Source organism: Oncorhynchus masou, chromosome 16 (genome assembly GCF_036934945.1).
Source record: "Oncorhynchus masou masou isolate Uvic2021 chromosome 16, UVic_Omas_1.1, whole genome shotgun sequence".
Classification (NCBI taxonomy): Eukaryota; Metazoa; Chordata; class Actinopteri; order Salmoniformes; family Salmonidae; genus Oncorhynchus; species Oncorhynchus masou.
In genome coordinates this window covers 39,098,563-39,113,736 of record NC_088227.1, presented here as the reverse complement: position 1 = coordinate 39,113,736, position 15,174 = coordinate 39,098,563, and the positions used below count along the sequence as shown (strand labels likewise).

Sequence of the window (15,174 nt, the reverse complement as noted above, 5' to 3'; positions counted from 1 at the left end):
CCACTTGGGAGCCCAGAAAATGTTCTAGGTGAGACCAGGTGAACTCTTACCTCCATATCCTCCTTCACCTGCTCCTGCTGGTCTCTCAGTTCCCCAAACGCATCAATAATCAAACCTGGAATATTGAACAAGACAGCATTTTAACTTCTTAAACACGGTAGAGTCCTCTCAGCTGTTGTTCTGAACACCGGGGGCCATACGTATCGTTAGGATCACACCAGGGAAGATTACATGATCCTAGACCTCACCCCAAAGAGCCTGGTATTTAGATGAATTTTTTTTTTTTTTATTCTAGTGTTTCCGTGGCAGCTAAAAGCTGAATTGTGTGTAAAAACATCAAGAACTTCAAGAAAATGAATGTGATACAGTATCAAAGTTCCGTAGTAACATACCAAAGTTGGGGTCAATTCCATTTCAATTCCAATCAATTCAGATAGGTAAAACATTGTAATTCCAATTCAAAATGCCACCTATTGTTAGAGTACTTCCTGAATTGACTGGAAATAACCACAGCCCTGGTAGCAACGTACCCTGAATGATGGCCAGGAGGATGACGATGACGAAGAAGAAGAAGGTGATGTCGAAGAGGATACGCCACAGCTCGTAGGGGTCTCCGGCCGGGTCCTCGAGCTCATCACCGATACCACCGCCGGCCCTCACCCCCGCGTACAGGTGGAACAGATAGCACTGAGGAGGATATACAGGTGGAACAGAGCAGGATATACAGGTGGAACAGATAGCAGTGAGGAGGATATACAGGTGGAACAGATAGCAGTGAGGAGGATATACAGGAGAAACAGATAGCAGTGAGGAGGATATACAGGTGGAACAGATAGCAGTGAGGAGGATATACAGCTGGAACAGATAGCACTGAGGAGGATATACAGGTGGAACAGAGGAACAGATAGCATTGAGGAGGATATACAGGTGGAACAGAGGAACAGATAGCATTGAGGAGGATATACAGGTGGAACAGATAGCATTGAGGAGGATATACAGGTGGAACAGAGGAACAGATAGCATTGAGGAGGATATACAGGTGGAACAGATAGCATTGAGGAGGATATACAGGTGGAACAGATAGCACTGAGGAGGATATACAGGTGGAACAGAGGAACAGATAGCATTGAGGAGGATATACAGGTGGAACAGATAGCACTGAGGAGGATATACAGGTGGAACAGATAGCACTGAGCAGGATATACAGGTGGAACAGATAGCAGTGAGGAGGATATACAGGTGGAACAGATAGCAGTGAGGAGGATATACAGGTGGAACAGATAGCACTGAGGAGGATATACAGGAGGATATACAGGTGGAACAGATAGCACTGAGGAGGACATACAGGTGGAACAGATAGCAGTGAGGAGGATATACAGGTGGAACAGATAGCACTGAGGAGGATATACAGGAGGATATACAGGTGGAACAGATAGCACTGAGGAGGACATACAGGTGGAACAGATAGCACTGAGCAGGATATACAGGTGGAACAGATAGCACCGAGGAGGATATACAGGTGGAACAGATAGCACTGAGGAGGATATACAGGTGGAACAGATAGCAGTGAGGAGGATATACAGGTGGAACAGATAGCAGTGAGGAGGATATACAGGTGGAACAGATAGCACTGAGGAGGATATACAGGTGGAACAGATAGCAGTGAGGAGGATATACAGGTGGAACAGATAGCACTGAGGAGGATATACAGGTGGAACAGATAGCACTGAGGAGGATATACAGGTGGAACAGATAGCACTGAGGAGGATATACAGGTGGAACAGATAGCAGTGAGGAGGATATACAGGTGGAACAGATAGCACTGAGGAGGATATACAGGTGGAACAGATAGCAGTGAGGAGGATATACAGGTGGAACAGATAGCATTGAGGAGGATATACAGGTGGAACAGATAGCACCGAGGAGGATATACAGGTGGAACAGATAGCATTGAGGAGGATATACAGGTGGAACAGATAGCATTGAGGAGGATATACAGGTGGAACAGATAGCAGTGAGGAGGATATACAGGTGGAACAGATAGCATTGAGGAGGATATACAGGTGGAACAGATAGCACCGAGGAGGATATACAGGTGGAACAGATAGCATTGAGGAGGATATACAGGTGGAACAGATAGCAGTGAGGAGGATATACAGGTGGAACAGATAGCAGTGAGGAGGATATACAGGTGGAACAGATAGCATTGAGGAGGATATACAGGTGGAACAGATAGCACTGAGGAGGATATACAGGTGGAACAGATAGCATTGAGGAGGATATACAGGTGGAACAGATAGCACTGAGGAGGATATACAGGTGGAACAGATAGCAGTGAGGAGGATATACAGGTGGAACAGATAGCATTGAGGAGGATATACAGGTGGAACAGATAGCACCGAGGAGGATATACAGGTGGAACAGATAGCATTGAGGAGGATATACAGGTGGAACAGATAGCAGTGAGGAGGATATACAGGTGGAACAGATAGCAGTGAGGAGGATATACAGGTGGAACAGATAGCACTGAGGAGGATATACAGGTGGAACAGATAGCAGTGAGGAGGATATACAGGTGGAACAGATAGCACTGAGGAGGATATACAGGTGGAACAGATAGCAGTGAGGAGGATATACAGGTGGAACAGATAGCAGTGAGGAGGATATACAGGTGGAACAGATAGCACTGAGGAGGATATACAGGTGGAACAGAGGAACAGATAGCACTGAGGAGGATATACAGGTGGAACAGATAGCACTGAGGAGGATATACAGGTGGAACAGATAGCACTGAGGAGGATATACAGGTGGAACAGAGGAACAGATAGCATTGAGGAGGATATACAGGTGGAACAGATAGCACTGAGGAGGATATACAGGTGGAACAGAGGAACAGATAGCACTGAGGAGGATATACAGGTGGAACAGATAGCACTGAGGAGGATATACAGGTGGAACAGAGGAACAGATAGCAGTGAGGAGGATATACAGGTGGAACAGATAGCAGTGAGGAGGATATACAGGTGGAACAGATAGCAGTGAGGAGGATATACAGGTGGAACAGATAGCACTGAGGAGGATATACAGGTGGAACAGATAGCAGTGAGGAGGATATACAGGTGGAACAGATAGCACTGAGGAGGATATACAGGTGGAACAGATAGCAGTGAGGAGGATATACAGGTGGAACAGATAGCACTGAGGAGGATATACAGGTGGAACAGATAGCAGTGAGGAGGATATACAGGTGGAACAGATAGCACTGAGGAGGATATACAGGTGGAACAGAGGAACAGATAGCACTGAGGAGGATATACAGGTGGAACAGATAGCACTGAGGAGGATATACAGGTGGAACAGAGGAACAGATAGCAGTGAGGAGGATATACAGGTGGAACAGATAGCACTGAGGAGGAGCAGCTCTTTCGTGCGTTTTGCCAGCAGATCTTCGCAAGCACAGCGCTGTTTATGACTTCAAGCCTCTCAGCCTAATGGCTGGTGTAACTGATGTGAAATGGCTAGCTAGTTAGCGGGGTGCGCGCTAATAGCGTTTCAAGCGTCACTCGCTCTGAGACTTGGAGTAGTTGTTCCCCTTGCTCTGCATGGGTAACGCTGCTTCGAGTGTGGCTGTTGTCGATGTGTTCCTGGTTCGAGCCCAGGTAGGGGCGAGGAGAGGGACGGAAGCTATACTGTTACACTGGCAATACTAAAGTGCCTATAAAACCATCCAATAGTAAAAGGTATATGAAATACAAATGTATAGAGGGAAATAGTCCTATAATAACTACAACCAAAAACTTCTTACCTGGGAATATTGAAGACTCGTGTTAAAAGGAACCACCAGCTTTCATATGTTCTCATGTTCTGAGCAAGGAACTCAAACGTTAGCTTTTTTACATGGCACATATTGCACTTTTACTTCGCCAACACTGTGTTTTTGCATTATTTAAACCAAATTGAACATGTTTCATTATTTATTTGAGGCTCAATTGATTTTTATTGACGTATTATATTAAGTTAAAATAAGTGTTCATTCAGTATTGTTGTAATTGTCATTATTACAAATAAATAAAAATCGTCCGATTAATCGGTATCGGCTTTTTTGGTCGGCGTTGAAAAATCATAATCGGTCGACCTCTCGATCAGATAGCACTGGGGAGGAGGAGGGGTTTTAAAACTCAATCTTTCAACAGTAAGTAGTAAAGGATAGAGGGGGAGGATTTTAAACTCCTCGTTCAACAGATCTACACTAGTGTGAAGTGATGAGGTGTCTTCAACGCTGTGTGAAGGATATGCAGCAGTGTTGACAACCTTCTTGGATCCCTTCCTAAAACATGTTCTGTGAGTCGTGGAATGAACTCTAACCAAGCCATCTATTAGTGGGTTATCTTAAGAATTTATCGCGTGAAGGATGTGCATGACTCATTTATACGTGCTATGACACAGTATCAATACTACTGTGTTGAGTCATCCTTTAGCAGTGAGTAGTGGTGTGTGTGTGTGTGTGTGTAGACTTACAGTCATCATGTCGTCACACTTCATGTCAGGTGCGTCCTCGTCCTCGCTCTTGTTGTAGAACTTTCTGAAGAAGTTGAAGGCCACTACAGTGTACAGATACACCACCACCGCCAACAGACCTACAGTCAGCACCAACTGTAGAGAGAGAGATGGGGGTCATTATTAGTGATGACGTTGAAGGCCACCACGGTGTTCAGATACACTGCCAACAGACAGTTAGCGCCAACTGGAGAGAGGAAATTAATATTCACAGAATTCTCAACATGCAGAAAGGTAAAGTGTGTTGAGACCTGTGTCAAATGCACTTTAAATAAACATGACTTCACTTGACTTGAGAGAGGATAACAACCCCGCTCCTCCACGCACTCAACTGGTTTCCAGTCGAAGCTCCCATCCACTACAGACCATGGTATCTGCCTACAGAGCAGCGAGAGGAACTGCCCCTCCCTGACTTCAGGCTATGCTCAAATCCTACACCCCAACCCGAACACTCCATTCTGCCACCTCTGGTCTCTGGGCCCTTCCACCCCTATGGGAGGGCAGCTCCCCCTCAGCCCAAGCTCCTCTCTGTCCTGGCACCCTAATGGTAGAAACAGCTTCCCCCTGAAGCTAGAACAGCAGAGTTCCTGTCCATTTTACAAAAATACCTCTTCAAAGAGTCTTAAATAATCCGCGCTCCCCCAAAATATAAAACAAAAGCCTTTTGAGAACTAACACTAGCACAGACTTTCCCCCTAACTAGCACAGACTTTTCCCCCTAACTAGCAGACTTTCCCCCCCTAACTAGCAGACTTTCCCCCCCTAACTAGCAGACTTTCCCCCCTAACTAGCAGACTTTCCCCCTAACTAGCACAGACTTTCCCCCTAACTAGCACAGACTTTTCCCCCTAACTAGCACAGACTTTCCCCCTAACTAGCACAGACTTTCCCCCTAACTAGCACAGACTTTTCTCCCTAACTAGCACAGACTTTTCCCCCTAACTAGCACAGACTTTCCACCCCTAACTAGCACAGACTTTTCCCCCTAACTAGCACAGACTTTTCCCCCTAACTAGCAGACTTTTCCCCCTAACTAGCAGAGACTTTTCTCCCTAACTAGCACAGACTTTTCTCCCTAACTAGCAGACTTTTCCCCCTAACTAGCACAGACTTTCCCCCCCTAACTAGCACAGACTTTTCCCCCTAACTAGCACAGACTTTTCCCCCTAACTAGCAGACTTTCCCCCTAACTAGCACAGACTTTTCCCCCTAACTAGCAGACTTTTCCCCTAACTAGCACAGACTTTTCCCCCTAACTAGCACAGACTTTCCCCCTAACTAGCAGACTTTCCCCCTAACTAGCACAGACTTTTCCCCTAACTAGCACAGACTTTCCCCCTAACTAGCACAGACTTTTCCCCCTAACTAGCAGACTTTCCCCCTAACTAGCACAGACTTTTCCCCCTAACTAGCACAGACTTTCTCCCCTAACTAGCACAGACTTTCCCCCTAACTAGCAGACTCTTCCCCTAACTAGCAGACTTTCCCCCCCTAACTAGCACAGACTTTTCCCCCTAACTAGCAGACTTTTCCCCCTAACTAGCACAGACTTTTCCCCCTAACTAGCACAGACTTTTCCCCCTAACTAGCAGACTTTTCCCCCTAACTAGCAGAGACTTTTCTCCCTAACTAGCACAGACTTTTCTCCCTAACTAGCAGACTTTTCCCCTAACTAGCACAGACTTTCCCCCTAACTAGCACAGACTTTTCCCCCTAACTAGCACAGACTTTTCCCCTAACTAGCAGACTTTCCCCCTAACTAGCACAGACTTTTCCCCCTAACTAGCAGACTTTTCCCCCTAACTAGCACAGACTTTTCCCCCTAACTAGCACAGACTTTCCCCCTAACTAGCACAGACTTTTCCCCTAACTAGCAGACTTTTCCCCCTAACTAGCACAGACTTTTCCCCCTAACTAGCACAGACTTTCCCCCTAACTAGCAGACTTTCCCCCTAACTAGCACAGACTTTTCCCCCTAACTAGCACAGACTTTCCCCCTAACTAGCACAGACTTTTCCCCCTAACTAGCAGACTTTCCCCCTAACTAGCACAGACTTTTCCCCCTAACTAGCACAGACTTTCCCCCTAACTAGCACAGACTTTCCCCCTAACTAGCAGACTCTTCCCCCTAACTAGCAGACTTTCCCCCCTAACTAGCACAGACTTTTCCCCTAACTAGCACAGACTTTTCCCCTAACTAGCACAGACTTTTCCCCTAACTAGCAGACTTTTCCCCTAACTAGCAGACTTTTCCCCCCTAACTAGCACAGACTTTTCCCCCTAACTAGCACAGACTTTCCCCCTAACTAGCACAGACTTTTCCCCCTAACTAGCAGACTTTTCCCCCTAACTAGCACAGACTTTCCCCCTAACTAGCAGACTTTTCCCCCTAACTAGCAGACTTTCCCCCTAACTAGCAGACTTTTCCCCCTAACTAGCACAGACATTTCCCCCTAACTAGCAGACTTTTCCCCCTAACTAGCACAGACTTTCCCCCTAACTAGCAGACTTTTCCCCCTAACTAGCACAGACTTTTCCCCTAACTAGCAGACTTTCCCCCTAACTAGCACAGACATTTCCCCCTAACTAGCAGACTTTCCCCCTAACTAGCACAGACTTTTCCCCCTAACTAGCACAGACTTTTCCCCCTAACTAGCACAGACTTTTCCCCCTAACTAGCACAGACTTTTCCCCCTAACTAGCACAGACTTTTCCCCTAACTAGCACAGACTTTCCCCCTAACTAGCACAGACATTTCCCCCTAACTAGCAGACTTTCCCCCTAACTAGCACAGACTTTCCCCCTAACTAGCACAGACTTTTCCCCCTAACTAGCAGACTTTTCCCCCTAACTAGCACAGACTTTTCCCCCTAACTAGCACAGACTTTTCCCCTAACTAGCACAGACTTTCCCCCTAACTAGCAGACTTTCCCCCTAACTAGCACAGACTTTTACCCCCTAACTAGCAGACTTTTCCCCCTAACTAGCACAGACTTTTCTCCCTAACTAGCACAGACTTTTCCCCCTAACTAGCACAGACTTTTCCCCTAACTAGCACAGACTTTCCCCCTAACTAGCAGACTTTTCCCCCTAACTAGCAGACTTTCCCCCTAACTAGCAGACTTTTCCCCTAACTAGCACAGACTTTTCCCCCTAACTAGCACAGACTTTTCCCCCTAACTAGCACAGACTTTTCCCCCTAACTAGCACAGACTTTTCCCCCCTAACTAGCAGACTTTTCCCCCTAACTAGCACAGACTTTTCTCCCTAACTAGCACAGACTTTTCCCCCTAACTAGCACAGACTTTTCCCCCTAACTAGCACAGACTTTTCCCCCTAACTAGCACAGACTTTTCCCCCTAACTAGCACAGACTTTTCCCCCCTAACTAGCAGACTTTTCCCCCTAACTAGCACAGACTTTTCCCCCCTAACTAGCACAGACTTTTCCCCCTAACTAGCACAGACTTTTCCCCCTAACTAGCAGACTTTCCCCCTAACTAGCAGACTTTTCCCCCTAACTAGCAGACTTTCCCCCCCTAACTAGCACAGACTTTTCCCCCTAACTAGCACGGATTTTCCCCCCTAACTAACACAGACTTTGCTGATAGCTACTATATTGAGGAAAAATGTACTTACTATGACTGAGATATGTGGCTGTCCCACCTAGCTACACCGTGTATTCGGCTATTTCAGCCACACCCGTTGCTGACAGGTGTTTAAAATTGAGCTTTTTGAAAAATTAGCTTTTTGGTCTTAAAGGCCTAGTGCAGTCAAAAACGTGATATCCTGTGTTTTATATAGTGCATTCGAAAAATATTCAGACCCCTTGACTCTTTCCACATTTAATTAGGTTACAGCCTTATTCTAATATAGATTTTTTTTTTTATCTCATCAATCTACACAAAATACCCCATAATGACAGAGCAAAAACAGGTTTGTAGACATTTTTGCAAATCTATAAAAAAAATATCACAAAAATATCACATTTACATAAGCATTCAGACCCTTTACTCAGTACTTTACTTTACAAAATGTGGGAAAAGGGAAGGGGTCTGAATACTTTCTGAATGCACCGTATATATTTCCACACTAAATAATACTGTGAAATTGGAACATTTATTATAATGTCATTTTAATGTAAGAGCCGTTGGAAAAGACCATCTGAAATGTCAGCCTGTTTTGGTGGGAGGGAGTTTTGGCCTGCCTGGCGACATCACCAGGTGGTGTAAATTAATAGATTAATAAGTAATAGTTTCAAATCTCTGCCAATAAATGTTCAGGTTACAGATTCCTCCCATTAGGCTCACCCAATCAGCCCCTCACTCCTCCCAGACAGTCCTAGCTAAATTCTTCCTTGAGAAATTTGGTCTTCGCTAAAAAAGCTATTTTTGTTTCTTTTTGACACTTTTAATTGGAAAAAAATAAAAGCAAGGTACTTAATTGTTACCTAGAAATTATTTGATATTGAGATAAAAATGGCTGAATTGGGCCTTTGATTTAAGGTTAGGGTTAGGCATTAGGGTTAGCAGTGTGGTTAGCAGAGGTGTGGACTCGAGTCACATGACTTGGACTCGAGTCACAAATATGATGACTTGCAACTTGACTTTGACTTTAACACCAATGACTCGTGACTTGACTTGGACTAGAGCCTTTTGACTCGACCTGACTTGGTACCCTCCCCAAGCCTCCCCAACCCTCCCCAAACCTCCCCAAGCCTCCCCAAGCCTCCACAACCCTCCACAACCCTCCCCAAGCCCAAATATAAAAAATGATGCTATTAAACAAAGTGTGCAGCGCATCAACTCTTCATTTAACGGATTACAGTTTGAATCAGACAGCAGCCAATCAAATTGTGCCAGCTGAGAAACAGTTGTGCGCGGCAGTGCAGAGGAACATCGACGGGTGAATTCAGATGGAGCCCTTGGAAAGATGATACATTATCATTTTTGAATATAAAGAAGACGCTTTATCAACAAAAAACGGATTGCAACTTGCAAGACATGCGAGAAGAAAATTACAGAGGATAGGGGCAACAATTTCCAACTTTGTTTGACATTTGAAGGTGCACAAAGAACGGTAAGAAGTGGCTAATATAGCCGACAGCTATATAATATATAACTTTACTAGTGTAGCATGTAGGCAACGTAACATTAAAGCAATGAGCCTCCACACAGTGAGTCACTGCGGGAACGTGATCATTGCACCCAAGATTGAGCTACACCTGGCTAGGCAGTTGGTAGCCTAAATCCTGCCTGATGTTACTGCTGTTCCAAAAGCCATTGACCTATGTTAGCCTACTGTAACCACACTGTGTGTGTGTGTGGAGCGATTGTGTACAAGCCTACATCGCCCGATTGCCCCCCAAATCGACCCTCGATCACTATTGGGGGGGTGGGGGGGGTCTTTCTCATGGCTACCCATGTATTTCCATGGAAATATAACATTTATTTGGAAAGTAATAAATGTATGGATATTTTTAAAAGCATTAATGATTTACGTAAATGTAATATACTAACTATTACTCTTGTTAAAAATATGAAATGGTAGTACATTTGGTGAAGAGTACATTATGACTTGTTTAGGACTTGACTTGGGACTTGAGTGCTAAGACTTGAGACTTACTTGTGACTTGTAAAACAATGACTTGGTCCCACCTCTGGTGGTTTGGGTTGTTATGTTTGTTCCTTATATAATGACAAACTGGGGCGTAGGTTTAACTACTTTTAATGAAGATATACTTCAGCTAGAAAACTCCATGTTTAGCCATCCAAGGCATTCTTCCACCACCTGCCCCCCCGCATAGCCTGCTGGGTAATGTAGTCTAAATGTTATTAACACATAACAACACAAGGGTTGGTTTTAAAATCATATTTTATGACTTTGTGGCTGTGCCAGCTAGTGACCACTCTGCAGAGCTGCCTCCAGAACAAGATTCATGACGAAAAAACGCTGCATTGAGATGTCCCCCTGATCTACAGTCTCATGATTAAAATATAAGTGTGGCCTCGTGACAGTGTCTGGCGGTGTTATTGCCACGTGCCTGTTTTCCGTTGTGAGTGACGGAGGACAGGATGGTCCGGAGGGTCTTGAAGCCCATGGCGATGTCCAGCAGATGGGCAGCGAAGAAGAAGTTGTTATAGTGCCCCAGGATGGACATGGTGGCGTACCAGATCAGGTACAGGAACGACTGACATGACAGAACAAGGAAATGTGAAGCTCAGTCCGTCCACTTCATCAGTCTAAAATCAACTTGAAATTCCTTTCCCCTTTGTGTTTGCAGATCGTAAGGGACTGGATAGGTGTAAGCAGTATGGTGATGGCTCCAGCTAGCCTTCTGATGGCCTCAGGGTGGTTTGACCATACTCCTTACACCTATCCAGAGCCCTACTGCCAGCCACAAACACTGAAAGGGGAGGGGCTAGGTTGACAGTTGGTCTTTACTGAGGGAGTAAACACGTACGTTATCAGTCAGCACCACTCCCATTTTCCAGATGTGGTACTTGGTGTCGATAGAGCTCAACCTGCCATTAGGAAACAGACACATGTTTTTCAACGTTGAATTAAACCAAGTTACCCACCCATTCACAATACAGTATCATGTATTTTACTGTGTTGATATGAGAGGATTACTTTCTCACGAGCGCTTAACTAAACTGAGACGCTATGTATTTCACTGTGTTTATTAGCTACGTGTTTATTACCAGTGCATGTGAGGGAAAAATTACATATTTACCTGATTTATTTGATATTAATGGCTAACAATTAATATTTAACTAAGAGTAAGACATTTCTCCTAATGTCTATGTTTTCATGGTCTCCACTGTAGGTGGGGGTGAAGTGAATATGCTTAGATAATACACTGCTGATACTCACTGTTTACAAATGGGATGGGGGGAGTCAATGTAAATTGTACTGTGGTGATTTTATTAATTATGACTTGGGGGTAGAAGCTGTAAAGGAGCCTCTTGGTCCCAGACTTGGAGCTCCGGTACCGCTTGCCGTGCGGTAGCAGAGAGAACAGTCTATGACTTGAGTTTTGTTAAGATGATATGAGAAGAGTGGATTGTCTCACCAGGATACAAGAGAAGCTGCCTCCACCACGGTCTCCTGAGTCGGGTCGAAGTCCAGGGCGCTCTTATCCAGACCCAACAGCTCAGCTATCCGCTCAGCTCCATACAGGTCTCCATACTTATTAATGACCTATAGACAGACACATACAGGTCTCCATACTTATTAATGACCTATAGACAGAGGAGACAGGTCTCCATACTTATTAATGATCTATAGACAGAGGAGACAGGTCTCCATACTTATTAATGACCTATAGACAGAGGAGACAGGTCTCCATACTTATTAATGACCTATAGACAGACACATACAGGTCTCCATACTTATTAATGACCTATAGACAGACACATACAGGTCTACATACATATTAATGACCTATAGACAGACACATACAGGTCTCCATACTTATTAATGACCTATAGACAGAGGAGACAGGTCTCCATACTTATTAATGACCTATAGACAGACACATACAGGTCTCCATACTTATTAATGACCTATAGACAGACACATACAGGTCTCCATACTTATTAATGACCTATAGACAGAGGAGACAGGTCTCCATACTTATTAATGACCTATAGACAGACACATACAGGTCTCCATACATATTAATGACCTATAGACAGAGGAGACAGGGATTGATTTGGGTTTATTTTATTGCTATACTACACAATGTAGTTATATGTGTAGAGTATTCGTGTGGAACCCTGTGTGAATAAGGCTGTACTCGTACCTTTCGTTTGATAAACTTGTCCCAGTAGTTATTGGGGAAGGATCTGCAGAAATATAATAAGGACCACAGATATAGTTCAATGTCTCTACAATTCTATTAGGAACATTCATATGAAGCTGGTGACATTTTCTACAGACTTTCTTAATATTAGTGTACACATTTCTTGACTTTGGCAGGAGCTTACCGGAACCGAGATCAGCTATAGATCAGCTCAAAAAGTATTGTGGATTTCCTGTGTCTAAATATATAAACTGTACCGGCACCTGTTTCAGTCCAAGTCAAGTTTTCCTCAGTGGTATGACTCACGGGGTGTTGATGACGAGGCGGTCCCACTGGCCCGTGATGTCATCGTCTGCCGGCTGCTCTGTGATGTAGAGACCTTCAAACTCCAACAGCCTGGCGATCCCCTTCTCTCTCTTAAACACCACCAGAGGCACCTGGGAGGGAAATGGATGACAGAGAGAAGGGGTGAGAGGAGAAACACGGAGGAAGAAGAGAATAGAGAGGAATGACAGAGAAAGAAAGACGATAATGATGTTGTGGATTGACGTGAACAGTTGACTGTAATAAACACCAGTCATACTGAATGATAGATTAAATGATTGTAATCACTTTGAGAAAGTAGTAGCCAACCAAACAGAGGATAGAGAGGGCAGTGTGGAACACAGCCAGGAAACACAGAATAGGAGCCATGTAGCCTGTACTCTCCTCCAGGACAAAGTACTCCTCGCCACCTTCATCATCATCGTCATCAGAACTAGTCCAAGAGTCATCCTCATCATCCTCAGCAGCAGTCACCTGAGGGGAAAACGACCCACAGAGAAAATGTGTTTTTTCTTTCTTTGACAGATATGGTAAAAACCCAGCAAACACACACACCTCACAATCTTGTCTCAAAGTTGACACACAATAGGCTGGTTCTTGATAAGAATGTACAGTTTGGAAAGTATTCAGACCCCTTGACTTTTTTCACGTTTTGTTTTACGCTACAGCCTTAGTCTAAAATTTATTAAATACATGTCTTCCTTATCAATCTACTCACAATATCCCATAATGACAAAGTGAAAACAGGTTTAAGAGAATTTTGCAAATTTATGCAAATTAAAAAACAGAAATACCTTATTTACATAAGTAGGCAGACCGTTTGCTATGAGACTCAAAATTGAGCTCAGGTGCATCCTGTTTCCATTGGTCATCCTTGAGATCTTTCTACAACATGATTGGAGTCCACCTGTGGTAAATTAAATTGATTGGACATCATTTGGAAAGGCACACACCTGTCTATATAAGGTCCCACAGTTGACAGTGCATGTCAGAGCAAGAACCAAGCCATGAGGTCGAAGGAATTGTCCGTAGAGGTTCGAGACAGGATTGTGTCAAGGCACAGATCTGGGGAATCTAGACTCCTGCTAGAGCTGACCCCTCGGCCAAATTGAGCAATCGGGGTAGAAGGGCCTTGGTCAGGCAGGTGACCAAGAACCCAATGGTCACTCTGACAGAGCTCTAGAGTTCCTATGTGGAGATGGGAGAACCTTCCAGAAGGACAACCATCTCCGCAGCAATCCACCAATCAGGACTTTATGATATAGTGGCCAGACAGAAGCCACTCCTCAGTAAAGGGTACATGACAGCCCACTTGGAGGCACCGAAAGACTCTCAGACCATGAGAAACAAGATTCTCTGGTCTGATGAAACCAAGATGGAACTCTTTGTACAGCGACACTCCCCATCCAACCTGACAGAGCTTGAGAATTTCTGCAGAGAAGAATGGGAAAGACTCCCCAAATACAGGTGTGACAAGCTTGTCGCGTCATATCCAAGAAGACTTGAGGATGCAATCGCTGCCTAAGGTGATTCAACAAAGTACTGAGTAAAGGGTCTGAATACTTACATATTAAGAATTTTCATTCTTAATACATTTTCAAAAATATCTAAAAATCTGTTTTTGCTTCGTCATTATGGGGTATTGTGATGTCATTATGGGGTATTGTGATGTCATTATGGGGTATTGTGATGTCAGTATGGGGTATTGTGTGTAGATTGATGAGAATATATATATTGTCACGCCTTGGTCTTAGTATTTTGTGTTTTAGTTAATTAGTTGGTCAGGCCAGGGTATGACATGGGTTTATTGTTTGTTGTAATTCTTAGTGGGGTTTTTTAGTTATTGGGATTGTGGCTGATTAGGGGTGTGTGTTGCATAGGTTTGGCTGCCTGAGGCGGTTCTCAATCAGAGTCAGGTGATTCTCGTTGTCTCTGATTGGGAACCGTATTTAGGTAGCCTGGGTTTCGCTTTGTATTTCGTGGGTGATTGTTCCTGTCTCTGTGTTAGTGTTCACCAGACAGGCTGTATAGGTTTTTCACGTTCCGTTTGTTGTTTTTGTTATTTCATGTATCGTCATTTGTCTATTAAAAACATGAGTAACCAACACGCTGCATTTCAGTCCGACTCTCTTTCGACAAATGAAGAACGTCGTAACATATATATTTTAATACATTTTAGAATAATGCTGTAAAGTAACATTTGGAAAATAGAAGGGGAATGAATACTTTGTGTACGTATGTAAATAAAATATGATTATTATTTGTATCTTGTAGAAGAGAGAGCAAGAAAACCCTGTAATGTGTATCACTGCAAAATACCTTGTAGAACAGTAGAATGAAGTTGATGGCAAATGCCACAAACAGAGCCAGGAAACGCATGTTGTAGAAGTTCCGAGCCAACGTGTTCTGGAACACATGGAACACAAAGTTAGACATTTAGTCATGATGATACATTCAGTCATGATCATACATTTAGTCATGATGATAC

At 44.1% G+C, this 15,174-nt stretch overlaps 1 protein-coding gene across 1 annotated transcript in view; it reads right to left on the bottom strand.

The window, feature by feature from the left end:
• The window catches only part of LOC135557935 (ryanodine receptor 3-like), a 259,087-nt gene that overhangs the window by 3,651 nt on the left and 240,262 nt on the right, over positions 1-15,174 (bottom strand). Inside the window, exons 99-108 of the mRNA XM_064991658.1 lie at positions 15,006-15,092; positions 12,975-13,160; positions 12,669-12,799; positions 12,363-12,405; positions 11,631-11,758; positions 11,019-11,079; positions 10,599-10,745; positions 4,519-4,653; positions 531-687; positions 51-115 (exon numbers count right to left, since the gene is read on the bottom strand). Coding sequence (XP_064847730.1) covers positions 51-115; positions 531-687; positions 4,519-4,653; positions 10,599-10,745; positions 11,019-11,079; positions 11,631-11,758; positions 12,363-12,405; positions 12,669-12,799; positions 12,975-13,160; positions 15,006-15,092 — 1,140 coding nt within the window. The remainder of the gene's footprint in view (positions 1-50; positions 116-530; positions 688-4,518; positions 4,654-10,598; positions 10,746-11,018; positions 11,080-11,630; positions 11,759-12,362; positions 12,406-12,668; positions 12,800-12,974; positions 13,161-15,005; positions 15,093-15,174) is intronic.